This window comes from Genypterus blacodes, unplaced genomic scaffold, assembly GCF_046128005.1.
Source record: "Genypterus blacodes isolate CSIRO-AG114 ecotype Tasmania unplaced genomic scaffold, CSIRO-AGI_Gbla_v1 ptg000055l_1, whole genome shotgun sequence".
NCBI classification, from domain to species: domain Eukaryota; kingdom Metazoa; phylum Chordata; class Actinopteri; order Ophidiiformes; family Ophidiidae; genus Genypterus; species Genypterus blacodes.
This window is the reverse complement of record NW_027466867.1, coordinates 4717026-4737500: the sequence shown is the minus strand read 5'-3', so window position 1 is coordinate 4737500 and position 20475 is coordinate 4717026. Positions and strand designations below refer to the sequence as shown.

Sequence of the window (20475 nt, the reverse complement as noted above, 5' to 3'; positions counted from 1 at the left end):
CGAGAGAGAGAGAGAGAGAGAGAGAGAGAAAGACAGATGCCAATAATTGGTTTAACAATCAATGTCTGTTAGTCTAATGGACGACAGAGAATGACGGACAGAGACAGAGAAAGACACGGTTGATGCTCCCAGCTTTCTCATCTCAGCTCTCCACAGGTGGGGGATGCTTCCCATCACACACACACACACACACACACACCAGACACACACACACACACGCACACACAAAGCTGCATTGCTCAGTGGGGAAATCAAATGCTGGTAAGAGGAGCAGGCCACATGAGCATCATGGACATTTCTCAAGTGTGCGATCCCTCTGTGTGCGTGTGTCCCCCGTCTTCGCCGCCTCTACTGACTTCATTTGCTCCCATTGGGATGCTGCATTCCCACACAGCAGGATTCCAGCTGTATTTGTGGTTATGGGCAGTTCTCCGTTTGCCTCTCTGCTTCTCAGTACAAATCCTCTGTTCCCCCGGGACTGAGCGCTCGGTCCACAACGTGTCAGGTATCGTAAAAATAAAGAACACGCCTTTGTTTTTTTAAAATATATGCCACAGACTGTGCACAGGCATTCTCCATCAGATGCACTTGTTCAGTTTGCTGTCGGGAAAGTTTGTGCAGCAAATTGGAAAACGTATTCTCTCTTGTGTTTATGTAGTTTGATGAAATAACCAAGCTGGCGTGATGAAGGCCAACTCAGAGTGCTGCTTTCTATTATTAAAGCTCTATAAACTCTTCATCACTGTGTCATTTTTCAAATAAAGGACCTTGGAGTACAATAGGTCAATTCAGGAACATAGTCTGAAGAAGCACTATGCCACAGTTACAGTTTTTGGGACTTGGAATGAATCAGGTTTAATAACTCAGCTCACCCAAAAGTGGCCCATTGTAGTCTTAGTTGCACAATCCAATTGTCGAAACAGCAGCGTCCGTCCACACACACAGTGTCCCAGTGTCTCTGCATTGCCTAGAGACCTGTATTGTGTCTTGAATTTTCTTTCTTAATCTTAATACCTTTGTCAGAGTCTAGACTTTGACTTAAGTTAAACATCTGCTGCGCCGAGAACGACAAACCCCAAACAAACAAACTCTATTCAGCAGAAGAACACCTCCGCAATTTCCTTTGTAAACACAACACAGGCTAATGTTGTGGTTGCTATGGGACAAACTGGGTATAAAGAACCTGGATTTAATCTACTTTGTCTTTCAGAAAAGTTCCATTACGTCATAATATCGATCACAGTCTTCAACTTCACTCACCGATGAGGAAGGAGAACAGGATGCCCGGTCTGGCAGACGGAGGTTGTATGTTTCTGTCTTGGTCCACGGCCTGAATGGGCGGAGTCACGTTGACGGGATTCACCTTCGTCTGGAGACACGACCGGGTAGAACGTTAAAGTTTAGTGCTTAGATTGACACAACATTACTGTATGAGGTGGTACAGCTGCCTACACTGTTAGTTGTGGCTCTGTGTGCAGTGCAGCGTTGTGTGTGTGTGCTATGCTGTACAGTACATTGTGATGTGTTGAGGATCTGGGGAATACAAAGACAGCAATGGGAGCCAAGAGCATGTCTGTGGGATGCAATATTACCATCCCTACAGCAGTCAAATGTCAAGCACAAAGAAGGGTACGAATAATCCCAGCTGCATGCGCGCACATACACCCCCACACACATACACAGAGAGAGAGAGAGAGAGAGAGAGCTATATACTGTGTGTATATTGTACATGACAGCGCTCTCATACGCCTACTATGATGAAACCTTTACCACCGCACCTGTCAGCAGTAAAAATCTACAAGCCATCACAGAGCGATATCTCTGGGAGAGGAGGGAGAGGAGAGGAGAGAGATGGGAACGGAGAGCAATGAAGTGGAGTGAAGGAGGAGTGTAAATACATGGAAAAGACATTAATCTGCCAGGAGTTGAGGGCTATTAGGGAGCAGGGGGAGATGTAAATGCGGCTAAGGAAGGCAGGAAGAGTCTGGGAGAGACGGCGGGGGTCACCGGGAGTGAAATGGTGAAACGATGCCGCGACAATAGCTGCGATTAACGGCGACAAAGAATCAGGAAACATCAAAAGAAATGGCACCCGCGCGAATCACGCTAGAGCAAGGCAGGAGTCGTAACCAAATCAGTTCTGCTTGGCCTATTTTGCGTACATATTCCCAGATCGCTGCAGCTGGGAGGGAAATGAAATGTCTGAAAAGCGTGTAGAAACCTTTTATAGACGACAAAAGGTGCTGATTGTAAAGAAAAATAGCTCTCTGTGGCTTTTTTAATTAAAGAACATACAAGGCGAATGTTTCACACACAGTTCAGTTCAGTCAGAGTTGGGGTCTTTATTTACAAACTTACACAAAGTGCAGTTTTGTGCTCTGACCTCAGCAGCAGAAACTGTTCTATCTATTCATACAAAGAAATGTGTTCACCTTGGCACAAAAGACCTTGTGTACATTCTCATCTTTAACCTCACTGACAAATACTTCTTCTATTTCTGTTTGCGGTTATTGAAGCCATAGAGGTGCGTAGATCCGATCCAGCAGACCAAAGGGAGTGAACTCAACACAAGGGCAGGTTGAGGCCGGCAAACAAAGACTGGAATATCAGTGTGACGCAAACCTGACAACAGGTAATGGCTGAAACGTGGACCAGTGGGGGGGGGGAGGGATGAAGGTGGTTGATCACGATGGCATCTAGTGGTCGGGAGCACCATGAAAGGTGCCGACTCAGCATTGGACACTAAACCCCCATGTCCCCTACGGAGGTGTGTGTTTTCTGGCTGATGGTTTCTCTGCGGCCTCGGCGGCGATCAAACCCTGGCAGCGTTAGTGCCTTGCGTCTTTACCGCGGAGCCACACGGGGGAGACGTAGCCAGCTGCTCCTCCTGACGCAACAGGGACGCAGCGCTCTCCCAAACCCATAAAAAAAGTAACGGGTAACCGCTTCTACATTGTCGTGCACTGCAGTACTGCGTCGTTGTACTGTTGGGTGTTTTTGCAGCTGCTGAATGAGATAAATATGACATAGTGCTGTGGACTTTGGCAGCTCGGTGCATCTTTATGCAGCCTGTAGCCAATCAATTGCCAGTCTGACAAGATGACAAACTACATGATCGGTCAAGTCTCGGGAAGAATTGTTCACTTGCTGTTTAATAATCCATTCTTGCCCGCAGCTATAAAGTAGTGAGTTGCGGCGGCGTTTTGTGAAGTGGATGTGTGAACATGGCCTGACAGCCAACTCTTCGGTATAAATGACAAACATTCTTGGCGTGCCCGTGTCTGTATGTGTGTGTGTGTGAGTGAGTGGATTGGTTGGCTTGAAGGCTCCGAGGCTGTCGTTCCTCATCAGTATGATTAGGACTCAAACTATTATAATGTCTCGACTCTGCACTTTTTTCCTCTCCTCTCCTCTCCCGGCTGTCAGATCTTTCTCAAACAGCAGCTCTTGGGCTATCCTCACCATCCATTTTACATCTTAACCTCTCTGATCACGTCCATTCATCTATCCACAGAGCCTTCAATCCATGGAAACCTTTTCTCCGTTATAGAGGAACAATCTAGAACTAGAACCCTTTATTCATATTATAAGATGCATTCAATTACCTCAAATGAGTAATGTGGGACGCTTTCAAAGTCGACTTTCAATCAAAAGGGAGAGTGCTGGTTCGCTTACATGAGAGGAGCGTGGATTAATATATTTAATTAAAATGTTAAATGGTTCAAAATTAGTCTGACAAGCTCAATTTAATTCAGAAGTCTCTTTTCTTACAATTATGTTAGACACAGACCACTTATTTCAATGATGCGTACCAATGAGCGCAACCTTTTCGTGCTGGAATTCAATCTCACTGTTTCCATCAACTTCAATTGCGTCACAGAAAAATTAAACGCACCACCACATCGTGCGGCTTCTCCTCTGACCAGGCAGAATGCCAATTTCTCCCTTGTGCCAACAAAGACCTGATTGGTATCGAGTGACCCAGCAGGCACTCAATACACCATTACCAGCTGAGTCTGAAGTTGGAAGTTGGAAGTGTTGAATTGGATGGCGTTATATTAAGCTGTATGGCTAATAACCGAATACGTCTGTAAATGCAGGTGAACATTATAATTAGAGATACTGTTCAGTGTATTTTCACCACCCACTGTGTCCTTAAAGGCACCATGGAGTTGCATTAACGTTCCTGGGCTGCTGCGCTGGATTACATTAGATTTTCTGCAGTGTTCTGAGATGTGTTTTCAAAATCACCTCCTGTGTTTTTCCGGCGTTGAGTGTGCTGTTTTTCCTCCGCCGTCCTCTCTCGCTTTCTTCCCAGCAGACTCTGGCTTTAACCCGCCCCCCAGACCCACCAAACGCCATCCATTCCTCCGCTATCTCTCCATCGTAAAGCCATGTCCTTGTCTTTGCGCATTTGTTCGTTCTCAAAAGCGTTAGGTGTAAAGTTGTTCGTCACCGTGTTTCTCCTTCTTTTCGCTAGAAGCAAAGACAAGGTGTATGTATGTGTGTGTGTGTGTGTGTGTGTGTGTGACAGAAGAGAGAAAGACAGAAAAAGGAAGAAACTTTCCGTTGCCAGGTGAGGAGTTTGCCTGCAGTAACGTTGCCTGTGCGATTGTAAGTTAAGTATTTGTAAATGGCTGTGGATAAGCGAGGAAGCTAAGTGCCTGGGATACAAATGCAAAATGATGTTTACAGCCGCGTAAGCAGAAATATGTAGCGTGGCGTTGCAGTGTTTGCTCACAGATAAATAACAGTTAATACCCAGAGAGATTCACACTATGGCCTGTCACAAAGCTAACAGAATAATCTACAACAGAAGCCGCGGCCCGACCTAAAGTTCTGCACTAATGGAAGAACTAAGTCACCCAAAACTTAAAAAATTCTGTGTCTTAAATGGCAATATCATATCCATATCAAGTTCTAATTTCCCCTCCTCGTGTCCACACAGTTAGAAACAGACTGGTAGACTCATTCTATCTCAATTCTATCTATAAACACACAGATTCATCCATTGTGATGGTTCTGAGACTGTCAGGAGTGGAAACTATGTTGCTCCTCCAACAACTTGCTCACATTTGCAGCTGCTCTTATTTGTTGAGCCGATTATGGTAATGTATGTGCAACAGCTGCTTCATTTACACACTAGACGCAACAATCACAGCAAAAAGCAATAGAGGGAATTCGTCCACTTTGTTCTGTTTAGGCACTTTGCAATGAAACAAAATGAAAATAGATGGAAATGACAAACGTCAGAGTGTAAACTGATAAAGTCAAAGACAGCCAAGCTCATAGGCTGACGCAATACACATAATCACACACACACGTCCTCCGTCCAGTCGCACAAACTTACCGTATCCGTGAGCTCCAGCACGTTGGCCCGATACGTGATGGGCCGGCAGTCACGCATCTTCCCCACAGGCGTACACGGGAGGAACATGGGACCCAAGTCGTCGCCGTCCAGCACGTCCACGGTTAGCGTGGTGGTGGCTGTGAGGCGCTCGCTGGGGTACGGGGCTCGATCCTACACACATACGTGGACACACACACACAGATTTGACTTCAGGGTGAGAGCTCTCCCTTGAATTTAAGATGATACAGAGCCGCTAGATGAAGCTTTCAGCATTGAACCATCTGTACGTCCATCCCTAATCACATCAAGAGGCTTAACAGGTTCCTAATGCATTTATAACGTAGTACAAATGCTCCTCTAACTGTGCTCAGTGAATGAAAAAGAGAGAACTCTCCAGTCGTCCTCCTGTTCCACTGGTGCTTTACTGTATTTCACTCACATTTCCATATTATACAGCAGCTAATAAAGCGAGTCGAGCTGAAAAATATCAAGCGGCTGACCTTCATTGAAAGCATCCAGGCTGTGAAAACCATAACAGTGTTTTTGAAGATGGCAGAAGGTGCGAGACATTCTGAGGAGAGTGTGTTGGCATCCAGAGCCCTCGGTGACGCACGCAGGTGATTTTTATTGTGCCAGGGTCTCACGATTCAGAGAACCACCTTCACGCTCACACAATATAAAAATGGATCGGCCTTGAAGACGTCTTAGAGCGGCGGCTGGAGAAGCGCTGACGCTCAGATGTTCACAGCAAAACGGGCTGAGCTTCTTTGGAGCTGTTTGAAATTCCGTGGCCCTGAATTTATGTTATGTTGTTACCAACTTAACAACTTAATCTGTTCCTGACGTACGCTTAGAATCAATTTCTCTTGAATTTCCTCTTGCAAATCGTGTTGAAAAAGGTCAACGATCTCCTGACGACACCTGACACTTCCAATTTGCGGTTTCCGTTTGCTGCGCTTCCGCTTGAACTCTGAGTCCTTTTCTGAAAATTAATACGCGGCAGTTTGACAGCCGCTGTAAGGCTGTTAATATTGCATTCAGATGAACAATGAGCATGTTGGAGCTTTCAAGCAGTCAGAAACACATTAATCTTGATGTTGGCTTTTAATAAAAGCTTTTAGGGTAAATGAGCCTTGAGACAAATGAATATGTGCCAAGAAAAGCTGCTATAAGCAAAGTTTTCCTGTCGTAACAAACATCGCAACGGCATAATCAGGAAGTTAAGCCATAAAGTCCCAATAGAATGTCCATCAAAGTGCGAGAATCAGCCGTGTGTTAGAAAGAGCAGAGGAACAATAGAACGTCAACAATTCTATTAACAAAGTCATTCATCATCAACAGCATAACACACACACACACACACACACACACGGCTCTTACGTTGGCTTGTATGATGACCAGGTAGCGGGTGATCTCCTCATAGTTGAGTCTTTCTCTGAGAACCACTGATCCAAACAGCGTCAGGGGGATGTCGAAGGTTCGGTTGGCCGTCTGAAATACACACAAACACACACATTAGTACACCCAATACTGACTACCTCACATATGGAACATACACCACACCTGTAACTAGTACTCTTAACCTTCTTAGGTGCTTTGGAAGACTTCAGCTCGTGTCGTTGTTTTTGTGTCATTCTCATCCACAAAACACAAAGAGAGATAAGATATCGGCTAAGAGTTTTAATTGGAGGAAGTTTAAAGTCCCCCTGTGGACATTAGGACTGCTAATGGCGCCGTAGAGCTTCATTTAAACCAACAGGCCCTTTATATTGATTGTGTCTCCTGCTTTGCCGGCGTGCTCGCAGCGCTGAAGTGATCCATACTGCAGCTGCATGCGCTGCGTGTTAATGTGTGTTCACAGCGCAGACCAGAGGAAGGCAAGCCATCCCAGACAAACGTTCAAATGTTTTATGGAGGTTATAGGAATGAACGCACTCGATATGTATTGCTGAGGAAGGAGGAAATGTTGTTGTTTACTCTGAGAATCCCGGCTTTAACTCAAATACAAGCAGGAGTAAGAGCCACGGCAGCGTGAGTGCTAAAGTACGACTTTAATATCATGCTGAAGGGAGGAGCGTTGTCTGGGGCTGGAGGCGGTGGATGATGAGCGGGGGATGGGAGGGGGAGTCGAAAGTGAGGAACGAGGCGGGAAGAAGAGCAAAAATGAAGACGAGATTTAGATTTTTACAAGGATTCATCCCGCTGAAGTAAACAGAGAGGACGAGATTAAACAGATTAAACAGGAAGTGTGCCACGTCTGATCTTATCAAAAATGTAAATGAGACACACTTCATCAATAATTAAGTCAATCTTCAAACGATGTATGTCCAGAGTTATCTAACGGCCCATCTGTTCCCGAGGCCAGGTTTGTTTTTGATCATTTATATAAAACAGGAGTTTCTGTCTCTGAGCCCAATAACAACAATAATCACCTCTACGCTACATCTAGTGTGTGTAACGTTACCGACCCCCTCAGTGTGTGGATCACCTACCGGGTCACTGGGGTTGTACTGGATGGTGTATTCTATCTGTCCGTTGGGCCCGTCGTCTATGTCCGTCGCCCCGTTGTTCCCCCAGAAACCGGAGAAAATGGTAGTTCCTACGGGCGTCAGCTGGAAAACAGAAGCATCTTCGTCTTCACTCGTGCAAACACACACATACACAAACACAATCGTACACTTCAGCATAACAGCACAAGGCTGGATCCTGTGAATATGCATCACAATCATATATTGGCCTATTTCCCTATCGTCCCATGGTTCCATTTCTTATGTCATAGCCTCGGTAAAGTGCTGAAACACGTCTTTAGAGAATACGTGTCACATAGGCGGAGTTAAATCATTCATTTCTGTCTCTAATTCTCACTTTTTTAACCGCGTAAGCGAAATTTAAACTTGGGGCTGATAGCAGACTGACACGTATCTGATCAGGCAAAACAGCCCGACACCCCCGCGGCTGCCGTCTGAGCCAACAAACAAACACAAAGCGACATGGGGTGATTGCGATTCAATGGACCTTGAGACGGGAAGAATGACGCTTGTTTTAAGAAACGCTTAGCGCTCGGCAAGCTGCTCATTTGCGCGGGAGGAAGAAGAGGAGAACGCGCACAGAGGGAGCACGGGCCTGCCTGTCTCTCCATCTGTCCCGCAGAGATACGGGGAGGGTAAATTAAAAACAAAATAATAATAAAGTCTGATTAAACAAAAAACACTCTGACGGCGTCTCGTGATTTTCGTGCCGCAGGAGGGACGACGTGTAAAAGCTAATTTAGTGCAGGCAAAGTTTGAGGATGCCTTGAATGGGTCTCTGTATATTCCCATAATTGTATGCGTCGGAGTTCTGGGGTCGGCGGGACGGAATTAGACGATAGCTGTCTGACTAATAAGCAGTCGCACACTCACATCTGAATAAATCTGCTGCTGGTTTGGAAATATTGCCCCCATTCTGACTAAGATTATTCACATTTTCTAAATTATCATAAGCAAACTGTCCTCACTTGCCTTGACCTGGCAAAGAAATCATATTTTAGAGGCTCTTTGTTTTGGTTTTTTAACGACACGTCTCTTTAGCCGCGGAGGTGAATGGAGGGAATAATGCCAGTGAAGGTAATGAGAGACGGCGGGGAGGGAGAGAAAAAAGGCAGTGAGAGGGAAAAGACAAGGAGAGATGGAGCGAGAGAGACAGAGGGAGGAGAGGAGGACGCGGAGCTGGGAGCAGTGAAGAGAGAGAGGGAGAGAGAGAAAGAGAAGGGGGAAAGATACAGACCTGGAGAGAAAGGAGAGAGGCCAGCAGGGGAGTCTGTGAGAAGACAGATTGTGTTGGACAGGCGGGTGGAAGACAGCATAATGAGACATTCCACCAGGCCCGCCTAGGGTCTGAGCTGGCAGCAGCTGCAACAATCCTCGTCCGGTGTGAAGTCGGCGCGTCTTCTCGTTAAATTGTGTTTCCCCCAGACTCTGGAGGACACGCTGACGCCCGGAGATTGGCATCTTAAACACAACTCCAGAAGCCTCACAATAACACATTTAGATGCTTTCCGCGGACCTGCTGATGAGTCCTCTTTCCTTGCCCTTCAACCTGAGTGCATGATACCTTCCTGCCTGTGGTGGCGAGCTGGTGCGTCTATCAGCCTTGGAGCCGGGCACCGTTAGCACCAAGCCTGACCGATAGAGCGGCACGGTTACACCTCTGTACAGTAACAGCTGACAAAAGGCCTGACAGAGCGGCTTCCTCCCAGAGTCTCTGCGCTCGCAAACCCCACGTGTCCCGTTGCTGCCAGCGTGACAGACAGCAGAGCCGTCATGTTTTCCTCTCCAGCACACAGGAGGCTTTAGAGGCTTTAGAGAAGGTGTCAGTGTGTGTGTGTGGGGGTGTGTGTGTGTGTTTTTACCTCGCTGACGGCGACGTAGTACCACGGCTGCTGGAATTGCGGCACGTTGTCGTTCCGGTCTCGCACGACGATGCGGACCTCGTGCAAAATCACCGTGCCTATCAGCTCGTTGTAGCACTGCACCTGGACCACGATGGACTGAATGAAGGAGGGAGGCTGCAGGAGAGAAGGAGGGATGGAGAGAAGGAGACTAAGAATCTGCTGGTTTCATCTCTAGAATGCAACAGGAAAAAATAGAGCCTTAGTCGAGGAAATGTTGAGAAAATAATCTTCCAGCCCCGTTTCCAAACCTCGGATGGAAGAAAGATTTAAATCAAAGATCGTAAATTGAAAAACAGCAGCGGTAAAATGTTGCCAGACGCTCCAGATTTGGATTTCACCGGGATTCCAATTTCTATCAATTTGCCGTTAAGAGGAGCCAAACGCAGCACAGGAGGTGGGGAAGGTAGACGAGAGACACAAACAACAGAACGTAAACAGGATCAGTGTTGAAGTCGTGCAAGTCGTCCTACATCTCGATCCAGAACCCGGCCGGTGCTGTTGAGGTACAGGGCTTGCTTGGAGGTGTCCAGGATCACCCAGTAGTCCTTGTTGTCCCTTAGCGACAGAGCGATAGTGCGATTGGGCCCCTGTGCCACGCCGTTTATCTGCATATTCTCCACCAGCAGCGTTCCTGGGAAAGCAAACGACAGAAAATGAGATAATTGAGAGAATCCTGGGAAATAAAGAGTCAAACGAGATCAAACGGAGACGGACGGTTCGGTCGGGCTCATTTCAATTTACCAGTTAGAGAAAAGGACAGAGACAGGCGTCGTCCTTACAAGACCTGACCTTCACGTTCTTAATTAATGACATATCTGGAAATGATTATTGCGGCGTGTCGGGTGCAGACAAGGTCAAAGACGGAGACGGAGAGAGAGACGGACAGAGAGCGTATAGATGAATTACGTTAAATGGAATTACATAGACAGGACGTTGGGTCCAATCCGTCTGTCTACATACTAAAGTCAAAGAGACAAAGATGGCTGGCGGCCGTCCATAGAAGAGAACATTGGAAACGACGCAGCAGATGTTCTAATGGCGACGACGCTTCTGCCCGCCAAGACCAATCTGAGAAGTAATTAAAAATAAACATTTGAGTGAGACAGACGAGACGGTGCAGATGGGAAACGGAGCTATTCGTTTAAAGCGGTAACCCACGGGCAGTGAGGCGACGCCGTAATTGTAGGTCTCGTGTTTTGGCGCTCGGCAGCACTCAGCTATTTGCTAATGTCGGGAATAAACCAGCGAAACGGAGCGACGACGACACGCGTTTAGACACAAAAGCAGAAGTGGAACGTTTCAGAGGGAAAGAGGAATAAGACAATTGGGGCTTTGGATTATCCATTTAGATGACACACACAGTATGGATGCGGCAATCCTGATACAGCAGGTGGGCAGCTGTGTGTGTGTGTGTGTATGTCTTTGTGTTTGAATGCATTTCCCGTGGTCCAGGATTAGTTTACAGAGGGCGGAGAGACCAGGAATTAAACTAAGTCCACTTGGCATCTGCCCTTTAACAGATGCCAGCAGGCACGCTTAGACTGGCACACCTGCATACTGAGACACACACACACGCACACACTTTTGTTGTAATGCATGACTGCAGCCCGTCCCAGTCTGCACTGTCAGCTAATAAACCTACAGAAGGAGTGTGCATGCATGTGTGTGTATGTCAGTGTGTGTGTGTGTGTGTGTGTGTGTGTGTGTGTGTGTGTGTGTGTGTGTGTGTGTGTGTGTCTGGGTATGTGGATGATCCAACTTTCTATCTATGGACACACACACACACACACACACACACGCACACTCTCCGAACGATCTCATATCTGATCTGCCAGACTTCAAATTGGGTCACGGCCTTCTGCGCTACCATGGAAACGGTGTCAAATGCCGCGCTGTGATTTGCTGATGTTAAATAAACAGGAGGGGGGATTTAATGAAACCGCTTCTTTATATGAGAAACGGGAGAGAAAATGTCATTTGTCAGGACATCCGTCGCGTAGCCCCGCCTTCTTCCCTCTCATAGGAAACTACCAGAAAAGTACAGCAGAAGAAGAAGACAGATCGCTCCCACACTTAGTGCAACTGTAACTAATTTAATTCCACAGACCATATAATATAAATGGCTTCTTTTCACAGCGACCTCACTTTATATGAGTGACTGAACACTGTACTCAGCAGCACCTGATTAAATTGACCCTCGCATTAAAGCATACAGGCAGAACAGCCATGGGGAGGCGAGTGTGTGTGTGTGTGTGTGTGTGTGTGTGTGTGTCTAAGATAGAATAGATGGAAAAGAAGCGCAGATAAAAAGCAATTAGAGAAATGGGAGAGAGGGAGGAAATGGAGGGGAGAACGTTGGGGGCCGACAAAGAACGTCAGAATGGAGAGAAGCATAGAAGAGGAGAACAAAAGAGGAGGAAGAGGAAACCAAGGCGCAGGGACGGAGGACACATGGATTTTCCCTCTGACAGGACGCCAGCTTTTATCTGAATGTTAATGCCGACGCAGCTCAGCCAGGTATAAAAGGCAATCATCACATCGGTCACGCGCGGCTCGGCGGCGACCTCCGACCTCCGAATCTCAGACCTGGCCCACTAGGACTTCCACCACCACCTATAGCTGCGTTCTATATATTATCCCAACACACTCATGGTGGCGGATCCGGCAACCCAAAGCCTGCAGGCTGGCCCACACACTCCCTGCTGTATTACCCAATGATAATAATGTATATAATAATGTTGACTTTAACAAACCTTCTGTTCTTCCGTCTCCACAGAGCAACACCCGGCATTATGCATGAAAATCATTCCAGCATCAAGCTATTCTTCAATAACGCCGCGAGGAAAATTACAGTACAAACAGGAACACACACACACACACACACAAACATTCACACACTGCCATTAACTAGATAACAGAATTGTAATAGAAACCGTATTGCTTTATGAATACAAATGATATTAAGAGGTTCTTAATTCTGGGATTTGCTATTTACACACAAAAAATCTTTCTAACTCAGCTCTGATCCCCCCCCCCCCCCCACACACACACACACGAAGCGCATTAAAAGCTACGACAAGTACGGCACGTATCAGTGTGACATGAGCAGAAATGGAGCTGTCCTGTTCGGGAGTGAAGTGGTATCAGTCACAAGAGAATAGAAATCAAAGCATGAGAATGAAGAACAGTTTCCCAGAGTTCAACAATCACCCCGAGGTGCCCTTGAGCCATACACATCACACTGAGACACACAAAGGCACAGGATGATGCACACTGTTGTTGCTACAGCTTGATTGCTAGATGACATCTCACACAAGCGGTGCGCGTGTGTGTGTGTGTGTGTGTGTGTGGGGGGGGGAGATAGATATATGTCCTTAGTTCCTTGGGGCTCTATTTTGAAAGCGTTCAAAAGGTGCAAAAGTCACATGAATCCACTTCTACTCTCCCTTGCTGCAGCACCACTGGGCACACTGAGTTAAAACAGGGTGAGTTTTGGCTTCACTAAACTTCCGGTCCATAGTTATAGTCAAGAGTCATGCTGATGGTCTCTCACTTGTGTTTGTTAGCCTTCATCTCATTTCCAACCCTGCACAATAAGCTCGTCTGGGCTCAACATCTATGACGTTCATGCCTAAACCAGCTCAAACACAAACACACACAGACACGCACACGCACAGGCACACACACACACACACACACACACACACACACACCCCAAGGCAGATCTTTGGCGCCTGTGTTTGTTTATATTTCTCTGTGCAGTCTTAAATGGCAGGAGCTGCTAATTAGGTAAGATTGGCTTAAACGGTTTGAGCCAAATGTGGAGACTAAGACGTACTGAAGATTGTCTCTGGTCTTTAAGATATAAAAAGGTGTGGGAAAACTCAGTGAACGTACGGTAGATCTAATAAATTGTTAGCTTTGATGGGTGAAGGTTTTCTTGGGTAATGTATTTGTTTAGCTATTTCTTTATCTACTGCAGCAGAGTTAGACAAAGCCACGCAGAGGCGACTTCAGTTCAAGGACAGACCACTGAAATGTACACAAATGCACACGGCTCTTCCTCTTTGTCTGCTGCTGCAGAGACACAGAGTGATTTAGTCCACTTTGAATCAGTGAACAGCTTAGCTCCCAGATATGGATCAGACCCCAAATATGACACACTCTCTCACACACACACACACACACACACTCCCATGAATATTAATGCGGGTTACACACCAGGCCGGTCAGCATCTGCTGGAAAGGTCGCGCTCGCCCAGTGTTTGTTTTAAGTAAATTGTGATCATTAGGTCAAGATCTTGGCCGAAATGCTAACGAGGGTCCCGTTTGTCACGCAGAGAGCATGGCGGCGGGGGCGGGGGGTCTGTTTGAAGTCATTTCCAACAGATCCTTAATGTGTAGTGTGAATATAGAGGGGTACTTTACCGTTGGGGCTCTCTTCATCTATGGCGACGATAGTGGCAGGAGGACCCAATCGAGAGAGTTTACACTCTGTGGGGGAAACATAGAAGAAAAATATCATTAATAATCACATGACCCTGCTGCTATACCAGGTGAGTCACTTTGTATCAATATGAGAAAAAGGAAAAAGGAAAGTTTGTTTGTTTAGGAGATTTATTTCCTCCAGAAATAAGCGTCTGGTGCAATCATGCCGTCACGTCACCTTTTAAGAAATGGAATTGGACGGCGCTGCACGGAGTAAATATACGGGGAGGGGTGGAGACGACAAGGCACTGAATAGAGTGAAGGTGGAAATTGTGGAAGAGTGGAGAAAATGACTGAGTGTGTAAAGTGTTAGAGGGAAGCCAGTGAACAATCAGGCGGAGGAAACACAGAGGGAAGGAGCAGGAGGGGTAAATGAGACACTGATGAAAATAACATGTAGAAAAATGGGAAACAAAGACGCCAAGGCCAGACAAGAGGAAACAAAATGACTTTAAAGGAATAAAGGATAAGCTTTATTATTCTTGCACAATGGGGGCAGATCTAATCTACCTCTAATGACAAAGAGTAAGCAGAGGCTTTTAACATAATTCCTCCTTTCAGCAGCAGAAAGGAAAGATGTAGAAAAGAGGAGAGGGCTCATAAAGAAATGGAATGGACTGCGGTAGTAAAAGGTGGAAGAGGGCGCGCAGGAGACGGGCGCAGACTGGAGGGAGGGAGAGGCTGCGTTTCCATTGGTAACGGCGGATGTAACCCCTACCCTACCACCCCCCCTGCAAGGTTACCGGGGGTTAATAAGACGACACGGCCACCAAACACACACGGCTAAACGGGGGGGGGGGGGGGGGAGAAGAGGCAGTGCTTACCGTCGTACTGCCAATCTGCGTCCGCACGGCCGAGGAAGGAGGGAGGAAGAGGAGGAGGCGGGGAAAGGAGAGGAGGAAGCAAAAACATTGTGAATGAAACATTGTGAGAGATACAAGAGCAGGAGAGAGATGAGGGGCTCATGTGTGTGTGTGTGAAGCGGGTTTAATGCTTTGTGGGGTGAAAGTGTGTGAACGGGTACAGCAAGGGAGATAAAAGAAGACAGCATTGACATCATGAACGGGAGCTCATCTGGAGGGTTTGAATCCGAAGCTGTGTGAGTTTAAAATGTGGAGGAGAAAAAGAAGGCGCCGTCAATCAACCCCCCCCCCCCACACACACACACACACACACACACACACACACACACACACACACACACACACACACACCACCGCCACCTTATTCTTCTGTTCCTAGCGAGGGCGCCGGGGTAACACAAGAACACCCACGTGACTCCAGATGGAGCAACGCTGCTGCACAGCTCTGGAGAGACGCTGAGGAGGAGAATTCCCACGGGGGAGACAGGAGACGGATATCAGTTCACAGAGAAAATAGACTTTATAGAACAAAATCGCCTCTCTCTCTGCTCTCTCTCTCTTTCCCTTCCAGCTCGGCGTTGTTTTGTTGTGTCTAGCAACAGGAGCAAACGTTGGACATATAGAATAAAACATTACATACTGCAGAGAGACACTTGTTGCTTACATCAAAGCTGTGAGACATGTTTTAATAGAGGAAACGAAGGTGTGACAACCTTTTCATCCATTTTATGCTGAATTCTCAGGTGTTCCTCTCCCTGCTAGGCAACGTTCTCCCACTCTTACTGGACGAATCCGAAGACCTTCCGAGCCCAGATGGGATAGATATAAGACACTGCACCCAGAACAGCATCGACATTTTGTATAATAATAATAATAATAATGTGTAATGTGACAGGGTCAACAACAGCGCTCCAAAACTTCTAGCGGCCAATTGTCAGTGCAGGATTCGGGCCGAAAGCAGACGGACATTAACGATTGAGGGAAAATCTCCAAAACCGCCATCAAATTTGGACAATATCACAAATTCACCACCCAAAAAAATCCCGGGACATCCGGCGTCTATAAACCGGGCACAGATGGAGGAAGAGTTAACGACTCACTTCTGCAGGCATTGTTTGTTTTTTTTACCCGATTCTCATTTTGCTATGATTCACCAGCCGCTCATTGCCAACTTGACACGCGTCAAACTTCATATTTTACAGTCTAACCCAAATTACGATGACATGCAATGAATTTATACGGTTGCAGGGCGGTGTATCTCAGAGCGATGTGACCTGACTGGCAGCTCTGCAAAGCCTCTAGCAGCTGTTAACTCACTGCTTTCCTGCCTTTTACTGCACGATTCGGCTTCGTCGCTCCATTTCCAAAGCGGGAGAATGCAGCTGTTTCTCTTCAAATAAAACGCTGTGAACGTGTGTAAGCTCAGCGTCAAACTGAAGAGAAAATAGGGAAGACATGACGTCAGGTGAGACACGGAGAGGTTCAAACGGTGAGTGTGTGTAAACTTGTCAATTGTCCTTATAATCCTTTGACCTGGTTTAAGGGTGCAGCTCAGGTTAGTAATGCAGAAGATGCGTGAGTTATGGAGCAAGAGACACTAGTTACATCACACACAACCAAGCTACTGTGTGTGTGTGTGTGTGTGTGTGTGTGTGTGTGTGGGAACAGCAGATGACGGATGTGTCTCTCCTGCCTGAATACCTTTTTATCCTTCAGTGTAAGTTGATGCCCCTCATCTATTACTAAGCAGCCATTTGTGCCCTGTAGTCCCCCTCTCTCCCTCTCCCTCTCTCTCTCTCTCTGTGTTTTCCTCTGCCTCCCACGCACTACCTGTCAGTCTCTACCTCTCCCCCCGCCCTTTTAAATTATGAAAAGCAAATGGGATGAAACGGTAGAAACAGACTGGGTGGTAATGTAAAGTGACAGACAAACACGATGAGATATCAAAATGCAGTGAGCTACACCTCTTTAAATTTGAGTACCGCGCAATTGATCGGCAACGCTAAACACCCTCCCTCTCCATCACGAGTAAATGTGGCAGGACTCGGAGGTGATTGAAGTGTTATTTTGTAGTATAAACTTCGGTAAAGATGAATATTTCACTTTGGAGAAAGGAATGCAAATCCTCTCCCTTTGTGAGAGGTCATTAGCATATTTCATCATTAGTCTGCACTCGTTCCTGAGATAAAAGTGCTGGTGTAGTACACTTAGTGTCCTCTTGTTGCCCACTATTCATGTACTTAACATCATTAAGTATACACTTATACGCTCACTTAAAAGTTTACTTGAGCATTTGTTCCCTCATTTGTATGTGCTCGGGCACTCGCGCTCATCTCCCTGGAAGAACACACACACACACACTTCTCCTCACCACTTCCACAATTGCGGCTAAATCTAATCACAGAAATGACTCCAGAAAGTACATTGGAAAAGGAATACATTCATCTAATGCGCCTTTCCTTCATGCAGATGAAAAGATCCACCAGAGCGAGAGGTGTCCTGAGTTTGCTCTGCACATAAAAGGAGGAAGTGTGACAGAGAGTCGGTGGAGAAAGTCGCCCGGTGTCAGATTCATCATCCCTCTAACGCCCTTTAATTTAAACCTGGAGTGTTTCCATCAATATCTGCTTTATTTACTATTCAAATTCTGTCTGTCTGAATTTGGCCGGCTGAGTGAGCAGGTATGGGAGGCTGCCAAGGGAGGTCGAGAAAGTCCTCTCTGAGGACAAGAGAGAGAGAGAGAGAGGGAGAGAGAGAGAGAGGGGGGAAGAGAGAGAGAGAGAATGAAAGATAGAGAGAAGAGGGGGGGGGAGAGAGAGAGGGGAGAGAGAGAGAGAGACAGGAATAGAGAGGGAGAGAGAGGGAGATGTGAGTGCAGTGACTTATTAGCTACGAGGCCAGACAGACAGAAAACAGCTAATGCTGTTGGGTACAAACACGATGTGCAGCTTAGCGACGGTCACCACGAACACACAAACACACAGTCACGTTCATTAGGAACAGTTTCTTCGCAACACAATTCACTTCCATTATCTCGCAATTAAGTCTCTCACCTCTATGTGCAAACACAAACACACACACACACTAGAGTTACCATAAAATATACATACTGAAAGCGTGACTCAGCACAACACAGCACCTGGACTACGCACCTTGTGTGTATGCGTGTGTGTTCATCACCCACTGAATAGGTGGACTGACTCACTTCACACAGCATGAGTCACGTTCAGTGTGAGAGACATGGACTAAACCTTTGATGTGCTATGGCTTGTATACGATTGAATTCCATATCACAGAAAATATAAACAGAGGAAATGTGGAGAGGAAACACATTAAGCACTCAAACACTTCTACGTTTTCACGTGACCTCTGTTGATATCCTGAATTCTGTGACATCATCGGCGTATCACTTTAACCACACTGTGAGTCACCATCCTAGTGTGAGAGAGACGACGTTACTTTATCCTAAACACCCAAGACGATGAGAAGACAATAATCCTCCTGTAGCATTGCTGTGCACCCTGAGTGAGGACAAGCAAACGCTCTCTTCCGATTATCCAACAGTTTAGATTTTTCACAATCTTCAACATAAACTGCACTTCCTTCCCTATAACACTATAAAATAGAGGAGGAATAACTAAACAGATCACGTACCCCCGTTTAAAACCCACAACAAAACCCACAGAAACTAAACTGTGTAATTAACGCACACACTGGGTCTCTTTGATGCGGAGTAATTAATAAGCGAGGAGCCATTTTGAGATGATTTACTTAATGAAAGGAACATTAAAACCAAGAATTGAAAACACCAAGACAAAGACGAGGCGGCGAGTTTCATTAACTACACTAAATGCATTTCAGCCCACGTACCAATACGTTGACTTATCCTTGAGCTGCAGAAGAGCTGACTGACAGAATGGAACTCTTAAAATATGCTTGGGAATCTTTCAAACAAGTCTGGGTTGAGTGATGAATGGTTGTAAAATTGTAGAGGAGAGGAAAAAAAGAAGGGCAAGAGTGTTTTCTGTAAACTTCTCCCGTGTCGTGTCCTTTTTTAAGCTTCCATCAGCAGGCACACCAATCCGCAGCGCTCCCTTGGGTCCAATCCCTCTTTCTCTGCCTGGCCGGACACACACACTCCATCCATCACCCGCTCCCCGCCCGTCCGTCCATCCATCCATCCTTCCTCTCTCCCCTTCGAGGGAACGGAAGAGGACAAAATTGGAAGAGGGGAGGAGAAGGAGATGGTCTGAAGGAGGACGAGGAAGGACGGAGGGCCCGGTGGTGGAGGAGAGGAGATGGAGAAAGCGAGGGGAGCGGCTGTGACCTTGTGTTAGATTGATGTGTCTCTGGAGAAAATGGATTGTGAACCCCGCTCGCGCACGCACGCACGCACGCACGCACGCACGCACGCACGCACGCACGCACGCACGCACGCACGCACACACACACACACACACACACACACACACACACACACACACACACACACACACACACACACACACACACACACACACACACACACACACACACACACACACACACACAGCTGTAGGGATCACCACTTTGTCACTGTGATGCCTTATCAGTTATCCTGGCCCCTCTCTCTCTCTCTCTCCCTCTCTCTCTCCCCGTTCTCTCTCTCTCCCTCTCTCTCTCTCTCAGTATGTCAGGTCTGTTCCCAGCCAGTTTGGGGTTGAGCAGAGCTGACAGCAGTAGTGGTTGTAATCAGAAAGGAGTTGTTCTGGGGACGCATGGTGGAAATACATTAACACCCGTCCAACACGTGGCCTTACTGCTCCGCTCCTGGTCAGCAAATGCAGAATCCAAAGTGCTTTCCAACAGGTGTGTGTGTGTGTGTGTGTGTGTGTGTGTGTGTGTGTGTGTGTGTGTGTGTGTGTGTGTGTGTGTGTGTGTGTGCAGTTAGAATACCACCATTATGGGAAGAAAAGATGGAGTGAGCGACGGAGGGAGGAAGTTCTAGGAGAGATGACGGCGAGAGAAAGAGGGGAGAGAGAGGCTTCACTCCGGAGTAAACGGAGGGAGCGCTGTAATAAATACTACAATCACCTTGAAACCTCCGACTCCACCCAGATACTGACGCGCAGATACAATCCGCCATAAATCTGCCTGGCGGAACGCAAGCGAGCGGCAGACATTAGGGGCGTAAATGTCACAATTAGTCTCGCTTAGGTGCTCGTTTCCAGACAAATGACCTCCACCTGTATTACCACAGGGAGAAGGGATCAGAACCTATACAACCCAATGTTTAAGCCAGTTTGGACCCTCATCCCACCGCCCAGGCTCATTTAAATACACTGGAACTACTTGTCACTCCC

General features: G+C 46.8%; 1 protein-coding gene across 1 annotated transcript in view; it reads right to left on the bottom strand.

Moving 5' to 3' along the window:
- LOC143001890 (protocadherin-15-like) overlaps nucleotides 1-15182 on the bottom strand; it is a 60307-nt gene extending 45125 nt beyond the window's left edge. Inside the window, 8 exon segments of the mRNA XM_076151732.1 lie at nucleotides 1261-1369; nucleotides 5351-5521; nucleotides 6731-6841; nucleotides 7843-7962; nucleotides 9741-9896; nucleotides 10253-10413; nucleotides 14211-14276; nucleotides 15095-15182. Coding sequence (XP_076007847.1) covers nucleotides 1261-1369; nucleotides 5351-5521; nucleotides 6731-6841; nucleotides 7843-7962; nucleotides 9741-9896; nucleotides 10253-10413; nucleotides 14211-14276; nucleotides 15095-15182 — 982 coding nt within the window.
- Nucleotides 15183-20475: the final 5293 nt, after the last annotated feature.